General features: G+C 41.0%; 2 protein-coding genes across 2 annotated transcripts; both read right to left on the reverse strand.

Annotated features, from left to right (window-relative positions):
- Positions 1 to 1,143: 1,143 nt before the first annotated feature.
- On the reverse strand, positions 1,144 to 11,985 carry ptpdc1b (protein tyrosine phosphatase domain containing 1b). The gene is made up of 9 exons (XM_076276781.1): positions 11,943 to 11,985; positions 10,238 to 10,421; positions 9,854 to 9,934; positions 9,511 to 9,629; positions 9,066 to 9,203; positions 7,691 to 8,754; positions 1,891 to 2,076; positions 1,507 to 1,620; positions 1,144 to 1,269 (listed from the first exon to the last, which is right to left on the reverse strand). Exons 1-9 carry the CDS (start codon positions 11,983 to 11,985, stop codon positions 1,156 to 1,158), a joined length of 2,043 nt encoding a protein of 680 aa, XP_076132896.1. The 3' UTR covers positions 1,144 to 1,155.
- A 3,667-nt stretch (positions 11,986 to 15,652) lies between these two features.
- Positions 15,653 to 21,637, reverse strand: adtrp1 (androgen dependent TFPI regulating protein 1). The gene is made up of 6 exons (XM_076276542.1): positions 21,454 to 21,637; positions 21,134 to 21,283; positions 17,736 to 17,837; positions 17,272 to 17,387; positions 16,391 to 16,569; positions 15,653 to 16,141 (listed from the first exon to the last, which is right to left on the reverse strand). The coding sequence occupies exons 1-6, from the start codon at positions 21,619 to 21,621 to the stop codon at positions 16,125 to 16,127; spliced, it is 732 nt and encodes a 243-aa protein (XP_076132657.1). The 5' UTR covers positions 21,622 to 21,637; the 3' UTR covers positions 15,653 to 16,124.
- Between the last annotated feature and the right edge of the window lie 309 nt (positions 21,638 to 21,946).

Genomic DNA, 21,946 nt, shown 5'->3' on the forward strand with positions numbered 1-21,946 from the left:
TAGAAAATTATTTGCATTCACAAAACAAAATGGCACAAAATCTTCTTTCCAAAACCTGAACACCAGTAGACATTCGAAGATGCGGTTTTTCTCCAGGAAGAGATAGAACTAGAGTTAAAGGAATTATCCGGAGTAAAATGCACTTTAGATCGATTTACGGATGATTTGGGGTGCATACGTTGAGTTGACATCAAAATCATGTCATTCGGATGTGTTTTGAGAAAGTTCGATTGTACCGTTTTCAGTCACAACTCGTAGCCTGGAAGTGAGCGGGGCATTTCAATTGCGCCGCTACAAAACACTATTTTTATACCTCTTCTACAGTTCCAAACAACATAACACTTACGTGGTAGTGAGTGGATGGTCCCTTAAGCCAAACCGAAGTATCCCGAGGTCTTTATGTGGTCGAATAGAGAGTCCAGAATGAATTTCATCAAGCCAGTACCTTTCCGGAAATGTTGCCATCTTTGCCGCCATCTTCAGGGGAAAGTCTGTAGGAGTCTTATTGCTGAGTGTGTTGTAACAATTTCAAGTTTAAAAAAAAAAAACATAGTCCAGTATTTCTTTCGAAATTGAAATGAAGTTGTATGGACTGGACTATGTTTTTTTTTTTTTTTTTAAACGGCGACGACGGTTACAACACGGTTACAACACACTCAGCAATAAGACTCCTACGGACTTTCCCCTGAAGAGGCAGCAAAGATGGCAACATTTCCGGAAAGGTACTGGCTTGATGAAATTCATTCTGGAGACTCTATTCGACCACATAAAGACCTAGGGATACTTTGGTTTGGCTTTAGGGACCCTCTACTCACTACCACGTAAGTGTTATGTTGTTTGGAACTGTAGAAGAGGTATAAAAATAGCATTTTGTAGCGGCGCAATTTAAATGCCCCGCTCACTTCCAGGCTACGAGTTGTGACTGAAAACGGTACAATCGAACTTTCTCAAAACACATCCGAATGACATGATTTTGATGTCAACTCAACGTATGCACCCCCAATCATCCGTAAATCGATCTAAAGTGCATTTTACTCCGGATAATTCCTTTAAGTATCAATACACTGACTGCTGATTTGTTGATTGAGTTAGTCTGTATTGACCTAAGGTATCCCAGGCTATTGTCCATACACACAGGAAAATGGCAGTTTTTCTTTACTGCAGTTCAAGCTGCAGCCTCACTGATCTTTTCATCTCCTCCAGAACAGGTTTCAGAATTGACTCCATCGTCTCATACACCTGCTCGCCCTCTTTTGAGGCCTTGTCAATCTATAAACCACAAAACAATACAAAAATTAAGAGGATTGTTTGTAGAATATATTGTATTTACAGTAAATTAATTTAGGTACTCTCATTTCATTTCAAAGGGAAGCGAGCTCTGGGTTATTTTAACAAATTTACAATCAGCAAATTCAGATAATTGTCACTAAATAACAAAGTTTGGTTCTGGTGTTCACTAGGCAGTTCCATGTGTTCTAGTCTAATCTAGTGGGATTCTTTTGTAACCACCTTTGTGAAAGCCTTAGTGATTCGCTCCAAAAAGGCCTTTTCCACCTCCTCAGTGACCTCCAGTGCATAGGCAAAACATTGCAGGATACACGTGAGAGTCTCCTTTGGGGCCTGAAGTGGATAGAGCACGCAAATAGCACTGACAATTCATATTCATGACAGTTCGCCGAAATACATGTGTAGATAACTATTTTCTCTAGCAAAGAAAATTGAAGATCAGAGAAAAGATGTTAAGACATAAAACAGCAGTGTTTCGAAATCCTGCCATGTGTTGCATGCACATTGTTATTTCTGAAAAGTTTTTTTTGACTCTATTGGCCTGCACTCTGATAAAAAATAAGTAAATTCTGAAGAGATGCAGCGTGAACCAGAAGCTCTGACCTTATTCAGTCTGTTGAGGATGGTGTTTGGATCACAGTGGCCTTGTCCTAGTATCAGGACATCCTTTGCAGAGAGCACAGGCTCCTTCAGCTGTTCTATCCAGGACCACATGAGGCCGGCCAGGATGAAGGGGTCCTTCTCCAGACACAGCTGTTCCCACACACCTGCCCCACAGTTCAGCTCTTTCTGTAAGACCATAGGCAACAGAGGACATCTTCATTATAGCAGACGCCTTCATCCAAAGTGACACAAAGAGAAAGACAAAACAGTTATTTCTACAGCGTGTTCCAAGTTATTATGCAAATTGGATTTAAGTGTCATAAACATTTATGTTTTTGTTTTCAATTAAACTCATTGTGTGTCAGGGCTCTTTGGATCATTAAAATCAATCTCAGACACCTGTGATAATTAGTTTGCCAGGTGAGCCCAATCATAGGAGGAAAGGAAAACTACTTAGGAAGGATTTTCCACATTATTAAGCATACCACAGGTTTCAAGCAATATGGGAAAGAAAAAGGATCGCTGCTGCTGAAAAGCACTACCTTGGACAAGGTATGAAAACATTGGATATTTCCCAAAAAGGTATGTGTGATCAAGACATTTTTCGCTGATTCAGAGCAGAGGTGGGTTTGTGCAGACAAAGGCATAATAAGGAAGGTTTCTGCCAGACAAATTCATAGGATTAAGAGAGCAGCTGCTAAAATGCCATTGCAAAGCAAACAGGTATTTGAGGCCACTGGTGCCTCGCGAACCTCAAGGTGTAGGATTCTCAAGAGGTTTGCAAGTGTGCATAAACCCTTCTATTCGACCACCCTTAAACAATGCTTACAAGCAGAAATGGTTGCAGTGGGCTCAGGAACACTAAGGAACACTTAGGATATTCAATTTGATCAGGAAGACTAATTGTCAAACAGTTTTGTGTACGGATGAGTGCCGTGCAACCTCTAGATGGTCCAGATGGATGAAGTAATGGATGGTTGGTGAATGGCCACCATGTCCCAACAAGGCTGAGACGTCAGCAAGGAGTCATGTTTTGGGCCATAATCATGGGGAGAGAGCTGGTAGGCCCCTTTAGTGTCCCTGATGGTGTGAAAACGATCTCGGCAAAGTATGTAGAGTTTCTGACTGACCACTTTCTTCCGGGGTACAAAAAGAAGAACTGTGCCTTCAGTAGCAAAATCATCTTTATGCATGACAATGCACCATCTCATGCTGCAAAGAATACCTCTGGGCCATTGGCTGCTATGGGCATAAAACGAGAGAAACTCATGGTGTGGCCCCCATCTTCCCCTGACCTTAACTCTATTGAGAACCTTTGGAGCATCATCAAGCAAAAGATCTATGAGGGTGGGTGCAGTTCACATCCAAGCAGTAGCTCTGGGAGGCTATTCTGACATCCTGCAAAGACATTAAAGCAGAAACTCTCCAAGAACTCACAAGTTTAATGGATGCAAGAATTGTGAGTTTTTTTATTTTTGAAAAATACTGTTATCATTTAGCCTGGCGGGCCATCCTATATCATTGAAATGTATAGTCTGGAATTGAACCATTCACCTCACTTAATCCAAGGGGCGGGCAGAGAAATGTCTTTCAAACTGCCTAGGCATGCAATAGGCCAGCGCTACGACCATATCCGTATCCGGTCGGCAAAACGGCAAATACATCCTTCTTCAAAAGGAATGACTTAAGTGCATTGTGTTGCTCAACTTTCAAAGAAAAGCACAAGTCCAACTCCTCCAAAGTTGACGCCAACGCCGATTCAAACAACCGCTCTTTGTTCGCCATAGCCACCTTCCTTGTTGTTCACCGTCGCAGGACCAGTGTTGCCAACTATTTCGAATGAAAAGTAGCTAAAGCCAGCTCAAAGTCGCTAAATGTCGCTAGATGACGTCATGCGCTAATTTGTATATTAATTACGTCAGCACGTCGTAGCCCCCGCCCCCCCCCCCCCAAAAAAAATGGCCCTTCAATTCCCTTTTACTCCTGTTTGCTTTTCTCCTACTCAGGCAGGCAGATTTAAGAGCCTAGTTTAAATATATTTGATTTAATATTTGTATATTTTTTGATGGGCTATATTTTACTTTCTGTAGCCTATCATCTAATACACTAGCATCAGGTGGCTGAAAAGCAGTCATTTCCAACCTATTCACTGCTGCATCTGCTTTGCACTGCTTGAAGTCTGATTATAATGTGACCATAAGATTGCCTAGGCTACACGCAATGTACCCTTACGGCAATGGCTATATTTTGGATATATTTAGGCTACATAATATAGGCTTAAATGTCACTCGGACAGAGCGATAGAATTCTTTTTTTTTTTTTACTCAGCCGACAGTCCTGCATCAACTTGCATTGACAACATTGAAGCTAGGCCTACATAGCCTAAACGAATGCTATAGGTTTTTCTAACATTCACTGCTTTGGTTGTGAATGAAGTTGTAGGCTAGCCTACTTCCTTTGTTCAATTGTTGAACGATGCTGGCAAGCGTGTCCCTGTTTCCCTGTCATCATGTCATTGCTCTCGTCTCGTTGACTCTCGTTGTAATTTCAGCCGAAGTTGCTGCACCTTCCAATGAGCGTTGTCTGAGCTTAGGCCTAGATCTATAGAATATCTACTTCCTTGTAATAAAATGGGCTGATACTATATAGGCCAGTCATTCCTTTTATAATCATGGGGCAACGCTTTGGGCAAATTTGCGATGTAATTCACTAACGAAACAGGCATGAGAGGGGAGATTTTCTGACGTTTCAACAACGAAACAGAGTTTGGCATCTTTGCGAGAAGATTTTTCTCACGCTTTAAGCTGCTGCTGCAGTCAGCCTGGGCAAACCGAAGGATAACGCATAGAGAAAACAAAAGTCGCCAGACACACGAAAAAGTCGCCAGATTTGTTGTTAGTCGCTAGATATACTTTTCAGTCGCCAGAGACGGCCAAAAGTCGCTAAATCTAGCGACAAAGTCGCTAAATTGGCAACACTGCGCAGGACTGTCGTTATCCTGTTAAGCCCGCCTTAAGACTCTCTAACAAAATAGAGCGCTGTGATTGGATGACGTCCACGGCGTCAGCCAATAGAAATCCCTATGGTTTGATACTAGATGTACAGGCTGAGCTAATTAATTTGCTGCCGCTAGGGTGCGTCTAGATTTCTAGGCTAGTTATCATTGGGAGGTTTGTTCAATAAAATTCGAATTATACTCTAATGACAGGGGCGTCACTAGACCTTATTCACTGGGGCACGTGCCTTAGTAAAAGTCTCCAGTGCCCCAGTACAATTCTAGCGCGGCTCTCGCTGGAAATGGCATTCATGAGCGTATCTCCGTGCCTGCTTTAGTCATGACTCGAGCCTGTCACTTACCAGCCAATAAAAAAAAAAACAAGGAAAAAAGAAAGGGGCCATAATAGCCAATCAGGAAATAGCACCTCTGTAGCTGGGTAAGATTGAACGCAACAACCTATGAAATTTGTTCACATGATTCTTCCGAGTATTTCGTCCGCTGGAGCTCATCACATCACTTTGAGCGCAGAGTAAGTCATCCCCTGTTTTAATGTTACAACAAATTCACAACTTGTTTGACAGAGAAAAAATGACAAGTTGATCGCTGTTAGAGAATGTTGCCCACATAATTAGCATCTGTTTTTCAATGCTTAGCGTCGTAGCCTAAATTTAGCAACAGTTTAGCAGCTTGTGCTCTCTCCCTCACACAATATAAACACACACCATGTGTAGGCTGCATGCACACATGCGGACAATTAATAATGATTTATACATATACTGGAGAGAGAGTCCTGTAAAAGTAGCCTATACTGTTTGTGAAGCTGTCCTACTGTAAAACTAAACATAGCCTTCTGAAAAACTATTCAGAGATGGACATCAGACAATTATTCCTGAACAGAGGGAAAGGAACAGTGAGGAGAGATGAGGAGGACTAGGGAGGTATGATAAATGCCCACATTAAAGGTAACATTTATGGGACATTCCAGGATTTTGGTACATTTCAGGGGTGGCCACTTCTGAAAAATTGATATTCAATTTGATCATTTTTAGTCATATATTTATTAACTACAGGTAATTGACTATCAAAAAGTTTGATTCGTCAAGCTCAGGTATCGAAGCAGTTTTTTTACATTAAATGCTATGCTTGGTATGCAACTTAAAGTAACAGGGTTGCGAGTAACAGGGTTGCAAATCTAGGCTAAGTTGTGGTTTACCCCAGGAACAGATGCCAACTGTACAATTTAGCTATGTATACAAGATCAAGGACAAACAGGGTAATATAAATATATAAAGTAAATTTTTACTCTACTCAATATTAGTCGTACAATATGAGTAACAGAGTTGCGTTCACGGAGTGACACACGCAACTTGGACAAACATATTTGGAAAAAAAACCTGAAAATTGTTAGAGCACTTCCCTTTGGTCTTGCCATGTGGGCAGAAAATGTCCTTGTGTTGTAACTTCCTTTGTGCCAGTAGACAAATATTTTTAACTCTTTCTCTGCCAGGTAAAATTCCTTATGGTAACAGGGTTGCGCGCATGTTGTGGGACACAACTTAATAGCATAAAAACTGTAACATGCAATACAATGTAGATCAAAGAAATTGTTTTCATAAGTAAAGGAGATGAATATCAACAATATACAAGAGGAAGTAATTTATTTAGAGCTTATTTTAATTGTTAAATTTGGCAAAGGAGTTGGTCACCCAATGGCCATTTTTTGAGGTGGTCCAAAGGTATTCGGTCTTTTGAATAATATCTTTCTATCTTAGGAGCTTATTTTTCCACCAAATTTTACAGTTTGTCTTATAACAAGTACAATATTCACAAAAAATAGTCATTTAGATATTTTGGATATGTACATTTGAGATTTAAGTGGTGGGACAGGAAATGTACCAAAATCCTGGAATGTCCCTTATGCTGGTAATAGCCAGTGCTGTGATTTGATCAATGGTTTAATGGTTTGCTGCATTTGTAAATGTAGCCTATAATAATCTACACAGAATCAGACTTCTGTGTAGATTATTAGGCTATATTTGCAAATTATCACCAAAAGTCAGTATGAAGGCTTTAGTAGGCTATTTAACCCATTCGCACTGGATGCTGCATGACGCAACATTAACCCTCCCGCTGGATGCTGCGTAGCGCAGCATGCTTTTTATTTCATGTTTCTAGGTGCTACAGAGGCTTAGATATAACATTTTGGTGGATGTTGACAATTTTTAGTATGTTTTCAGAAAACCTTCAGGAAATAAGGTTATTTAGTCTAGAATGCCATAGGATTCTATAGGCGTTTTTAGCAGGCATTTTAGGAGTAAATGGGTTAAGCTACAAAGAACTGCAGTATTGCCAGGATGACTACAGGACCCTTGCCTGGGAGGGAAGTATATCTCAATTTTGACTAAAAATAAGCTTCCCTTGTGTAGGAAAGCCTATTTAAATTCATGCAGTGAGTATACAGTAGGCCAACTTATGCCTATGTGTGGATGTTGCTGCAGTGGCTGCTACAACAATTGAGGCCGAACAAAATCGACACCCCCCTCCCCCCGTAAAACTGGCTGTATCTTGATAAGTATTGATCTTACATAAAAGTAATTTTACAGTGTGTCTCCTGGGTAACATAGGTACACCTGGTAATTTTTTCAGAATTTTTTGAGACCTAAGTGCGTGGGCCCTGGTTGAATTGACGTGGAATGACCCCCATGCTCTACCACCACTTCTTTACTACTATATAAAAGCAGCAATGAATTCACCCACTCTGTGTGATGTACAGTGTGCAATATATTCCAGCGCCCACTGTACCTGCCAGGCTGCCACTCGCTCCTTGTGGTCGTCTTGCCCATTCACCTCGAGATCCAACGCCAGGGCTTGTGCCAGCAGCAGGTGGCGTGACTCCAGGGTCAGCTCCGTCTGCAGGGTGATGAAGGGCACCTCGGAGCGCTCGGACCATTCCGACTCGGTGCTGACCTCCCCCGGACCTGGCACCTCGTTGCCATTGCGCTCTGCCCTCCAGGCTGATACCATGGCTAATGGGCTGACCACCGTGCCGTTCCTCTTTTCGGTCACCGACTTGCTGCGCTGGAACGGGGTGTTGTTGCTGTGCTTGTTCAAGAGCTGCGAGCTTCCCTGCTTGTCCATCTGCGTCTTGATGTCCCACACGGAACCCTGGCACCCTGTTGGGCTCTGGAACACGGGGCTCCGGTTCCCCGGGAGCGTGACGAGGAGAGGCTCCGACAGGTTCTCCTGGGACGAAGAGTGTTTGTGCAGGTTGGCCAGAACCTCAAGAGGGTTATCTACCACATCCAACTTGGCGGCCAGCCGCTGGATGTCCGTGTCGCTGAAGCTAAGGCTCTTGCGGGAGTAGTGCAGGGGGTGACTGGGGTCGCCGGACGAGGGTAGCCCCGGCAGACGTGGGGGCAGGCCACTCAGGCCCTTGGTCATCTCCCAGCGCCGGGTACTCTGCCGGAAGGCGTAGATGGCATTCTGCACCTCCTCCTCCTCCTCCTCCGTCAGGTCTGCCACGTCCAGGATCTCCTCGGCGATGATCTCCCGGTTGTCGGCGATGTCCGGCAGGAGCTTGCACACCAGATAGATGAGTTTTGGCATATTCCGCAGTTGCCGCGCCTCATAGCCGTGTAGCATGTTCTTCTGTCGCACCAAGTACTCGTCCAGGGTGACCGCTCGGACCTTGGGTTCCGCACAGGAGAACACATTTCGCAGTGGCACCAGGAACTGACCAAAATGCCGCACACACTGCAACTGCCCCCTGGTCTGGATTGAATTTGGCCTCCTGTCGCGCACAAAAAGAATGGCCTCATCAGCGGTCATCCTGGTGGAGAAAACCAGAAAGCAGGCCAGCAGCACCCCTGCAACAGCACAGCACACAGACAAAAAACGTCAAGCATTTTTGTTTTTGTCTCATAAGTTTGCCGTGCACAAAGAATGCAGGATTTCAGCTTTAGAATATATCCACATAAAGGCATTAGATCAATCACACATGAAAATTCAGTTCTCTTGCGTAAAAGAAACACAGTCGTCTTCTTGAGAACTACTCAGAGTGCGCAGTGGAGGCTCCTGAGGTTAGATCAGGTTGTGATCACAAGATTAAGAAGTCTAACCAGGTGAAATTCATTACTAGTTCCTGGTAGTGAGAAGTCCAATTTACAGATAGCCTTACCTGTCCTCCCTAACCCAGCATGACAGTGGACAGCCACCTTGCCTTCCTGGACAGCAAAACACATCACTTTCACAATATCCAGGAGTGCAGTAAGGGATGTCACGCCATAGTCAGTCCATCCATAGTTGTAAAAGTATACTGAAGATGACAAGATCATTTGTTTCATAATGAGCTGCTCATGACAGACCATGGAGAATAATAAAAAATACAAAGTTGAAAAGATACAAAATACACAAGAGCCAATTCATCTGGAATTTAATTTATCTGTTAAAGTTAATTAAAGTGTTTGTCTTACTTTCCAGAGGAGGAAGATTAAACACTTTTTGAATTGCCTCTCTACAACAACCTCTTTTTCTCTGCTATTAATAAAGTAGAATAAAGTATTAATATTTCCCCCTTGTACTCTGCCCTTTGCATATTGAAGAACTAAACATTTGTTACATACTGCCTGCTTCCATGAAGTCCTCTGGGCGGTAGGTGAAGCCACTGTCTGGCTCCAAGGGGTTTCCACAGCTGGCATGCTCTCCAGACTGCTGAAGATTTATGACTGTCCTTACGCCACTCCTTAATGCAGACAAAAACAGGGTTATCTGCACCCAGCCCACGCACAATACACCACACTGGGGAGTGACCCACATAGTCGTCACCAACACTCACTTTAAGACAAAAAGTTGCTTAAATTAAATTGCACTTTCCCAGAAACAGATATATCAAAAGTGATCATGGGGTCATGTGTAATGTTTTACTTTATGAGGTATTCATGATTTAATACATTACTTTTGTGATACCTGCGAAACTGCTCAATCATATTGAACTTCTCAATTACTTCAGTCGAAGGTCGTGCCATAGCCAGCAATTTATCAGTTACCCTAAAAGAATAATACAAAAAGGGTTTCACAAGTAAATCAATACCACCTGACATTAGAACCATCACAAATATTCTTAATGTAATTACTTCATATTCCATTATAGTATTCCATATGAGATATATTTCAATAGGTCCCTAATTGTCCCCCTATTGTAATACTCATACTCAAATGAAAAATAAATGGTCATACGAATATCTGTTGGTGTTTAGCTTGATTTTTTTTCTTGTTGTATTGTCTCCAAACTGGCTTTTTACGTGCCAGAACAAAACCTGTTCTAAAGTGTCAAATCAAGCCACAGTGTACCAGGATGAGTAGAGTCCTTTGATGGCCTGCTGGTCCTCTCTCCAGCGGGAGGCATCCTCATACTTGCAGGCCTTCCCTCCACAGCCAATGGAGCACTGCATATGACTGGGGATAACATGCCTCAGCGTCTCTCCTACCACTGTGTACTTGGCTGTGGGAACGCGTCTCCGCGCTAGAAAGAAGCCTGGAAACACAGGTCAAGAGCAAATTCTTGTTGAAAGATATGCTTGTTGTAGAATAAGTTTGAACACTTAGGGGTTTTCACTTTATGTCCATACCTATGAGTGAATGTCTTTGATTCCATACCTATGAGTGAATGTCCTTGATAGTGTGCATCTGTATTACTGGCTCTCATTTGATTTTAGGGGAAAGGAGAGAAAGGATGTGTACCCAAAGTGCTGCTTGAATTTATTTTAAAAGTGAATCACTGCCCAATTGTGATGCAATCTAGAAAAACCCTTCACATAGTGCACTCAAAAACCCTTGATTTTTTGCTCCATTTCAACCCTCTCTGGTGAAATTTCACCTATTTAAGATTTTGATATCATCCTGGCAACATTCTGGACACTGTCCCCTAGCAAAATCCTGAATACCATCCTCCCAAAATCTTGGATGTTGAGGATGGTATCAGAATCATACAAAATGTGAAGGGTTCTCCCAGATTGCATCACAATTTAGTTACTCAGAATGAGCATTTTTAATAATGGATGCAGATGGTCTAACTATCTGTCTTATTACCATCGGTATATGTTATGAAAATGTTGATTTTAGAGTAACTGAAGCCATATTTTTACCATTTCATTTCCATGTTGAGTCAATGTGAATGGAAAACACTTTGGACCAGAACTAGTCTAGAACTTCACCACATAAATTAAACTTGATTAACTGACTTCTTGTCACAAGGATCATGGTGTAAGCTTTATGCATCAGGCACCAGCCAACAGGGCATCGTAGGACAATCCTCTCTTAACCCCTTGCCCTGATGGCTAATTAAGACATCCAGGTGAAGCACCTACGTTGTAGTCCCAGAACCAGACGTCAAATTACATCAGTCTTAGATTAAGTGCTGAGATTACCCTTGTCTGGATGCTGTCCCAGTCATAGCAGAGCAAGCCTACTTCTAAAATAGTAAAGCCCTGCTTTAAACACTGCAATGGATAATGTATATTTAGCAAGAGCAATACTAACTGTTGTAACATTACAGTGTTTGATTTAAAAACATGTGTGATGAACATAAAATTGAATGGGGGATTATAAAATTTGAGTGTTCCAAATGGGTGAATTTTTATTTTCTTTCTGTACCAGATTCCATGTCTGTGAGAAGAAACACTTCTTTGTCCAAAAGCAACACTTTAGGAGATTGACATCCACCTCCATTGCAAGGCCTGTGGATGAACACATTAGAGAGCAAAAATCAGAACCGCATTCCATTGACTGGGATACTTTGTTCTGATAAAGAGCCTAAACCAACCATTACTTGTTGAAAAGTTTAAAACATGGATGTATTGTGATAATCCACTAATTTAGCTTGAGGTTCAGGAGACACAGTAGAGACTAACTATTGATTTCATTAAGGTTTAACAAAAGACGGGGATGTACAAAGACATTCTACCCATGACGAAAGCTTATTCAGAGGCTAAGAGACTGCTCTCTTCAAGATCCATAAAACCACTAAACAAAATGAAAGTTCAACTGTGTGTCTTACCTCTGACATCAAGAGAAGTCCGTCCATCTGACGACCCAGTCATCAAAGCATCAAAGCACCCCGGGCCTGATGAAAGCCCCAGAACTCCTGATCAGTCCGGTTTCTCAGTGATTCACGGAGATCATCCTGCCTTCACAACCACGGCAGGACTAATAGACCTAATCCACCCCACTGGTCAGAGCCTCTGTTAGTGACATCATACCCAATGTACTCACTGCGGCTTTATTAAGCAGAAACTGTCCGTCCATGACACTAATCCATGCACGTTTTAAGCACGTTTTCCACCTTTTAAAAATATTACTTCTGGACAAGGAGAGAAATGCACAGTTGTGGCATTGGATACCAAATGTTGGAGTGGAGGTAGAGAGAGGTCTGTGGCATCTTTTAGGAGGCGAGGAAGAAATGTCACAAGATCCAGGCGAATGTTTGGCCAGCATCTAATATACACACTTACTCCTAAACATTACACCTGTGGATTGGGCGAGACTAATTATATGGCTATTTCAAACCCCTCCTGGATTAGCCGCCTAATCCAATAGATTAGTGCAAATAGACTCCTGAGGGGGCTGGGATGCCCCCTGACACATCAGAGAAAAGTTCATTCAGGAATTAAGGGCCCTATTTTGAATGATGGGTATGACTAAAGCTAATTTAATAACTAGGGAAATTTTATTTGCTAATTTAACATCATGGGCAAGACCTTAATAGCAAACAGTGAAAAAAATGAGTCCGCTCAATGCTCCCACATGGTGACACACAGTTGCTATAGGTCACAAGAGCATGACTAAGAAGGGATAGAACATGAATTAAGTAATATCAAAGGATGCCAGTAGCATTCCAACATTTTATAAAAACAGCAGAATTGTTTTCCTGAAATACTAATAAATTGGAGGTTTGTGTTTGTTTTCCAAACTATATAGTGTCATTAATGGCAAATAAAAGCATCACTATGTAGTCTTTTGCATCTATAGACTGACTGATTCTAAAAACCGAGTCCAGGGATGGCAAATATTTATGACGCTGAATTGATTGATTGTTGACTAAATTGAAGGTGTACGTTATCTTCACTCCATCAGTTTTTTTTAGATAATTATTTAGGCAAAGTGTAAACTAGTAATGGAACAAACAGTCTCTGTGTACGTCATAGCAGTGGTTGAGTCAATTGAATTAAAAAGAATCTGCTGAGTATGTTTGGAATGTCCTCAATATGTCCTTATTTGACTCCAAAGGTGCTCCATCCTCAGTGTGAATTCAATCAATCACAATCAAACCGAGCTCTCATTCTTATTTGTGTTCACACTTGGTGACCTGTATTGTTTTGCAAAAGACAAAACATTGACAGTCAGCTGCTCTATGACACAGACTTGGGCCAACTAGCGCATGCAATGATAGGCTCAGCCCCTATAAACCTGATTACCGCTAGGATCTCTAAGTCGTAAAGGTGTTTAAGCAAACAGTGGTGACGCTAGCACAATATCAAATGCTGTCTGTTGAATCCTCACTGAGATCATAGATGAAAGTGAAAATGTCACTCATTTTAGAGGTTGCCTTAAATATATTTTATATACTATATTATATATACAGCGGGGAAAATAAGTATTGAACAAGTCAACATTTTTTTCAGTAAGTATACTTCCAATGAGGCTTTTTGCATACATTAGTATACCAGACATTAGTATTAACTCAGATAATCCACCCATATAAAAAATCCAAACATTAAAGTCCATAGGTAGAGTTATGTGCAATAAAGTGGAATGACACAGGAAAAAAGTATTGAACACGCCTGCTGAAATTTCTTAAATACTTTGTGGAAAAGCCTTTATTCGTAATGACAGCTTTAAGGCATTTCCTGTATGATGAAACTAATCAGTCACAGTATTCTGGTGTGAGTTTGGCCCATTCTTTTAAACAGATAGTCCTTTAATATTGAAGATTTCAGGGGTCCCTGTTGTGAATCCTGATCTTTAGTTAACTTCCAAAACTGTTCAATTGAATTAAAGTCAGGGCCTTGATTTCCTTTCTCTGAAACCAATTGAGAGTTTCCTTTGCTGAATGGTTTGGATCATTGTCCTGCTGGAAGGTCTAGCCATGTCTCATCCTCATCATCCTGGTGGATGTAAAGATTCTTCCGGAACAAAATGACTCCATTCATCATTCCTTCAACTGTATGAAGTCTGCTAGTACCATGAGATGAAAAACAGCCCACACCATGATGCCACCACCTCCAAACCTCACTGTTGGTAGGGTATTTTTAGGGTGATGCACAGTGCCATTTCTCCTCCAAATATGGTGTGTAGTATGACATCCGAAAAGTTAAAATTTTAACCAGAATACATTCTCTCAGTATTTCATAGGATTGTTCAAATGTTGTGTAGCAAACTTTCAACGAGCTTTGACATGTTTTTCTTCAGCAATAGAGTCATGCGGGATGAGCGTGCATAGAGGCCATGGCGGTGGAGTGCATTACCTATGATACATACCTATAGGCTCTTAGGCTACTCTTCTGACTATCCTTCTGACTTCCTGGTCAGAAATCTTCCAAGGAGATCCTGTGCATGGCCAGTTGATGATGTAGTGATGTTTCTTCCACTTTCAAATAATGGCTCCAATACTGCTTGCTGGATGATTCTGAAGTTTTGAAGTGCATCTGTATATGCATCATAATATATATATATATATATATATATATATATATATATATATATATAATATATACACAAGTTGGTTTGTCTAATATTGTTATATTGTTTACTCTGTAATACCTCTGTTTGTTGCATATTTTACTATCTTCCTCAGGGGACAGCGCATACACTTAGAAACAAAGAGTATGTAAAAATGTCATACCAGGTGACTACATCACATGCAATGCGACTCAGCATACTTGTGGTCTCTGGTTAACACAGAGGCCCCAATGCAAAAGTACTTGTTCCTTTATAGGATAATTCCAATGGATAAATAGACAGGCATTCACAGCTAATAGAACAAGCGTGATATTACAGTACATGCATTAATGAAGGGGTTACATTTTATTATTTCAGCTGTGTGTTGTATCATAGTCTCCCTTTTCTCTATTTTTATTTTATTTTATACATTGCAAGACATTTCAGAAAACAAAGTGTAACAAGTACTAAGCCATGGTGTGCTGCCTACATGTTAACAGAAGACGCAGTAGAGCCTAAAAAACACACCACATCAGATGAGGCATCCACAATTGAGTTCAACCTGGACTTTAGGAATCACAGGCTTGGGACAGAAAATAAGGACAGTGTATCAGATATTGTAATGCTAGGTGCAAAATCAACAATCACTATTTGTGTACAGTTCAGCTGATTTTACTCCAGATCACAACAACTACTATTCAACAACTATTCAAATTTGCTTAACAAAACATAAATGCACTGGCAGAATGCGAAACTTCTTGAGGTATGTGACTTGACAAGTCTAATCCACACACTGTAACAGACTTATCCAGGACATTTTGATGGTGATTTGAAGTCAATGAAAACAAGTCAATGAAAACATTGGGTAAAACCAGGCCTAAACTATGTGACCATGGAGGACCAGTATCAGTGCCTCATCTGCTGAAATGACCAGGGCCTCACGTAGGAGCAGTCAGCTCCTGTTTGCCTAATGACTAATAACTAATATGTTATTATAGTGCAACACAAAATTGTGCTATGCAGCATAGAAACAAATAAAAGTCAGGGATATTTTATTGAATAAATCATATTTATTCAATCATTTAATCTATTTTAGGCAACAATAGACATATATTAAAGGAATTTCATTTAAATGTACTTGGGCGATTAAATACAACACAGCACACATGGATTGAACTGGCCAATATAAAATTAAAAAAATCAGCATCTTGAGTAATCAGCATGTATAGAATGCCTTAATGTGACATGCTACAATGCATGTGCAAACCATACATTTAGAAACAGCAAGCTAAGTCAACGCCGTCCTCATCCTGATTCATGTTTGATTGCTGTGTTACAGTTGGGCATTATGACTGTTCAGTGCTGGGAAAAGTATGTAGCTTAATACAGGAAAACCTGAGTCCCTCTGTCATAGACAGCGCTGGTTTAAATGCTTTCAATGCCTTCTTATGTTCTGGTCCATTCCACTCCTGGCTTCCTTGCAGGGTCCCCTTCGCTGAGGTTTATTTCACAGCCAAACGGTCTACTTCTTTTTCTTCCCTTTCAAAAGGCAAAAACCCCCCATGTTTATTAGCAACATTGTAATGCAAGGAAATGTTGCTTTCTTTCATATTACAATAGTAACACTTCTTAATGACTATGACACAATCTCCTGTACATGGATTAACTGTGCATGGATGTGCAAAAACATACCTCAAAACCGAGTCAAATGTTCCATGGTGTTGCTTTAAATGGATCTTACAGCACATAAAAAAAGACCTTATTTGCAAGGTCAAAAAACAGACCCACCTTTTCCACCACTTCCCCCCGCCGTCCTCCACATGAGCTGGTGCATCTTCTCGCCCAGCAGGTAGAGGGGGGCCATGGTCAGCGAGGCCACCCCCAGAAACACCACCAGCCCCATGGGACTCAGGTGGGACATGATGGGGTACACCCAGATCCCCGACACATGGTGCACCCAAAGGACCCTGAGCATGACAAAGCAGCACACATATCTTATGAATATACAGTCCTATTATATTTGTGCATAAAATATATTATATCAAATATATTAACATAAAAATATGTTAATTGTAATAATGGAATAATGACTCGGGTAATCAAAACATAGATTTATGTTTTCTTTTCTAAAGACATCAGTCATGGCTATCCTGGAAGATGAGATGATGAGATGAATCTTAAAGTGACTACGAAAAAAGCCAAGGGTTTAGCTATAAGCAGGGTTCCCATTCTAAGTCAAATGTAAAATTCCATGACTTTACCCTGACTTTCCCTGCCAAAAAAATGAATTTCCATGACTTACTATACTATTTACTAATGTATAGCGTTCAAGAATATTTTACTTTTTAGAGTGGGAGATGAATAAATGGCCATTGAATAAACAAAGTTGGGATACTCAAGGAAGCAGTAAAGCAAATAACCAGATATACACCAGTTCTGCGTAGAAATATTTGTATTAATGTATTCTGGCAAATACATTTTAAACGTCTACAACAAAATTCCCTGATATTCCATGACTTTGACCCAAACATGATAAAATTCCCTGACTTTCCATGTCTAGAATAGACTTTCCAAAATTCCATGATATTCCAGAAATTCCATGAACCGTGGCAACCCTGTATAAGTTAGCTCAGTGTTGGGACAGGAGAGGCATAGTAGCAGGAATTTACCATGCCAGGTAAAGAGCCGCAAACAAAGCCAGGCTCAGGATGGCTTTGGCTCGGCTGGGGTACTTGTGAAGCTGGAGATACATCTGCACCAGGAGCAGAGGCATAATGACGGTGTGCTAGAGAAGGCAGGAGAGAGAGAACAAGAGAGAGGGAGAGAGATGGTGGTTTAGTTCAACTCAGTCTGACATAAAGTGTAATTATTATTGGCTAATCTGTGAATGCCTATGCATTTTCTAACTGAAAGTGAAGTTGAATTGTGCTAAGTCAAAGATGCAACTGAGATCAGTTATTTTTAAGTTGTATATAAAGCGTTGATTCTTTGGTACACTATTGCAATGGGTAAGGAATGCTTTGGATTCAAAATGATGCAATGTTAACCTTTGTTCCAAAACCACAACCGTTAATGAAGCAATATAAGGCCAAGGGCGTTGTTGCAAAACGCACCAACAGCCTAGGCTACTCACCAAGGCATGGTTGATCCATATTGGAATAATATCATCTAAAAACTTTGGATATACCAGTTCCCGGTTGTAGGCGTAGATTGACCAAAATGATGCGAAGACAAACTGTAAAACACAAAACTCAGTCAATAAAATTAGACAGCAAATTCACTAAAAAGTATGCAGTAAGCAAACTTGTGTATTACGAAGCCATTTCAATATAAGGTTAATTGCATCTCAGCAGGGTCATTCTATGAAACGGGTGCCTTTTCGACTAAAACATCATAACCATGGGCGGATTATGAACTTTCGGGCCCCTGGGCCCAGATGTAAGGGCCCCCTACTAATTGTCGCATATGTGGGAGGGGGGGTTTGGGGGTCCTCCCCCAGAAATGTTTTAATTTGTTTGATGTGATTTCCTGTATTCTGGTGCATTTTGGGGATGGCCAATACTAAATTCAATCAGATTCATAGCCTACATCCTGATTTGTTGATATTGAGGCAATGATTCCATGCAAAAGCTTGGGCTTCAGGGCCCCCTGGTAGGCCCGTGCAGTAATCCATCCCTGATCATAACATAACATCATCAAAAGTAAACTTCTTTTAATTTTATCCACAGCATTAAAGACATGATCACCCTCCAAAACAAATCATATTTGCCCACCTCAGACATACATTTTTTTTTACATTGAAATATAATAAATGTTAAAGGGTGGTACATTTCATGATAAAATGGCTCTAGTTATTCAATAACGGTCAAGTTATTGACTTAACATACATGTATTCAATTAGAAATGTAATTTGCTTTGCAATGATAGTGTTGAAACTGTAATGATAGACAGTTATTCCTGTCTAATTTGCGTGACCGGGTGGTAGGATTAAGCTTGAAGGACCCCTTCAAAAAATGATGAACAATATTATTGAAAACAACAACAAATAAATAATGTAAAACAATGTCGGAATGTTTCTGCTTAGTTTCTTGGGTGCTCTACAGGCAGACATTAAATTGTCTTTGTGTTTCCTTTCAAGTAACAGTAAGCTATGCTATTTACAGACAAAACAAGTTAATGTGACGGGGTAAGTCAAACCAGGGGAGGCAAGAGAATCATTAAATATTTACCAAAAAAACGTGAAATTATTCTGAATAAATCTGTGTAATGTCATTAGGAAAGATTATTTAAGTCTGAAAATAACAAGTCTGATAAGAATATAACATTTCCGTGGAGATATTTTAGATGTAAATGTCATGTTTAACCCAGACACATGGAAATGGCCATGCACATATGCAAATGGTTAAAAAATAGTAAAACTCTTCAAGAATAGTATGTTCTTGTTCATTATGTTAACAAGAACCCTTGAATTATCACATCACATGTGATGAAAACAATGGAGCAGCTGGTCTTAGGTATGCTCAGACCCCAAGTACGCATGCACTAGACCCGTTACAGTTTGTATACCAGGAGAAAGTGGCCGTGGACGATGCCATCACTTATCTTTTACACAGGACACATTCTCACCTAGACAAGGGGAAAAGTGCTGGGAGAATCATGTTCTTTGATTTCTCAAGTGCTTTTAACACCATCCAACCCCTCAGACTGGGAGACAAACTCTTGCAGATGGGTGTGGACGCTCACCTGGTAACCTGGATTACAGATTACCTGACCGAGCGACCACAGTTCGTCAGACTGAAGAACTGCCTCTCTGACACTGTGATCAGCAGCACCGGAGCACCACAGGGAACTGTGCTCTCTCCAGTCCTGTTCACCCTGTACACATCTGACTTCTGCTACAACACCGAGTCATGCCACATGCAGAAGTTTTCTGATGATACTGCAATTGTGGGGTGTATCAGGGACAAGCAAGAAGAGGAGTACAGGAGCCTGGTGGAGGACTTTGTGCAGTGGTGCAAACTCAATCACCTTCAACTAAACACTTCAAAGACCAAGGAGATGGTGGTGGATTTCCGCAGGTCTAAGCCCGCTCTGCTACCAGTCTCCATTGATGGGGTCAATGTGGAGGTGGTAAGCACCTACAAGTATCTGGGTCTCCACCTGGACAATAAACTGGACTGGTCAGCCAACACTGATGCACTCTACAAGAAAGGACAGAGCAGGCTGTACTTCCTGAGGAGGCTGCGGTCCTTCAATGTGTGCAGCAAGCTCCTCAGGATGTTCTATCAGTCTGTTGTGGCCAGCGTCCTCTTCTATGCAGTGGTATGCTGGGGAGGAAGCACAAAGAAGAAGGATGCTGGGCGACTTGACAGGCTGGTAAGGAAGGCTGGCTCTGTAGTGGGAGCTGAACTGGAGTGCATCACTTCAATATCTGACAAAAGGACCCTAAACAAACTAATCAACATCTTGGACAATGAATGTCATCCGCTCTACAGCACTATCAAAAACCAAAAGAGCTTGATCAGCTGGAGACTTCGCTCACTGCCATGCACAACTGAAAGGCTGAGGAAGTCATTTGTTCCTAGGGCCATTGAACTGTTCAATGCCTCACTAAAGGGAAGAGGAGAGATAGACTTCTCTGCTTAGTCTGTCTGCCTCTCCACCCTCTCCATGTCCATGTTTTTGAGTACTGACTGCCCACTACTGCTTACTACTGTTTTACTAATGTACACAGCCTAATGTTTTCACTACTGTTTTACTGCTACACTGTTTTTCATGCTATATTAGCACACATGATCAATGGCTGCGGTCAGGCTTCTGATACAATACTGAATGAATGAATGGCTATAACCCTATTACCTCAACCTGTTCTTGCACTGAAAAAGGTTTTTTATTTTACCTTGTCTACATTATACTTTACTCTATTTGTCTATATTATTTATGCTGGTCTCTAGACCTTACTCTTGCACTGTTGCACTGTTGGACTACTTTTTGCACCTTCACCATGACACTCACTCTCTTGAGCACCTTGCCAGGCACACATAACTAAGGACTATAATGGTTGGACTGTTTGCACCTTCACCATGACACTCACTCCCTTTAGCACCTCACCAGTCCCTGCCCTGTCACTACAAGCGTCTTATGCTTGATCACCCTCAAGCACATTGGACTTTCTTAATTTAATTTATATAGTGTATTTAGTATTGTTAGTTTTCTTATCTTTCTTATCTTCTACTGTCTTTATTGTACAGTGGAGTTTAGTTATATGTTTATACTTATACTTATCATTTCTGCTGTAAGTGCATGTTGTGTGTTATGTCTGTATGCTACTGAGACCCTTGAATTTCCCCTTGAGGATCAATAAAGTATCTATCTATCTATCTATTAGCTTTAGGCTTTAGAAACACACTTTGGCTCTAGTTTGTCCCTTCTGCATCTCATCAAATGTTCTGGACGCAAATAGCACCCGTTTCATAGAATGACCCAACAACATTCTAATGAACTAGAACAAATTTGGGAAATAATGCTTACCATACCAACGGGGAATGCCAAGACTGTAAAGATATAATCTCTCGTTCTTAATAGCAGAGACGGAAGTCCGCTACGAGCAGCTTTATTTGACACTGCCATGTGTACAATATCAGTCACAACACATAATCCAAAAAAGACCGTCTGCATTACCTGTAAATTCAGAGACATTTTGTTAATGCCAAATCTGTGCTGAACGCGATCAAAATGAAAACACAATGTTGGTAACAGAAGAGTCGATGAAGTTCATTCATTCCAGCGACTGGGTTATTGGTAGCAGCTAATGTAACTAGCCATGGGCTAGAAGCTAGCTGTTTACTAACCAGGTTTATAAAAGTAAGATATTTCCATCGTCCTCCGTATGTTTGCGCTCCTGGATGTCGATCTGTTATTTCTAATGAGCAATTAGCCCGTAGTGTGAAAACATACCACCCAAATATCGCTAAATGAACACACAAACACGACCTCCAACCCAGACCCGTTGCAGCCATTTTTAGCCGACGTTACTTCCGTCAGTATATATATCTATGGTAAAAGCTCAGATGGACTGTTTGAAGATTCCATAATGAGGTTGCCAGATTGTTCAGAAATCCACCGACTCAACCCCTTCAAATAAAGTCTCATTCATTGGGAAATTCTACCATAACTCCTCTTCTGTAGTAATCTCATGAGCTCATTCATGGCCCCTGGAGATTCTACAGGCACACTGGAAACATTTCAGATAAGAGTTTTAAATTCTATGTGCATTTTATGTTCAGTTTGCCCTTTGCTTTCTCAACAGTAAAATGTATCTTGTTTTCTAGTGTTTTTGATGAA

The sequence above is a fragment of the Alosa pseudoharengus genome, unplaced genomic scaffold, assembly GCF_046254945.1.
Source record: "Alosa pseudoharengus isolate Yale_2024_CS ecotype anadromous, Long Island Sound unplaced genomic scaffold, YU_APseudo_1.1 YU_APseudo_1.1_scf_9, whole genome shotgun sequence".
In the NCBI taxonomy this organism is placed as follows: Eukaryota; Metazoa; Chordata; class Actinopteri; order Clupeiformes; family Clupeidae; genus Alosa; species Alosa pseudoharengus.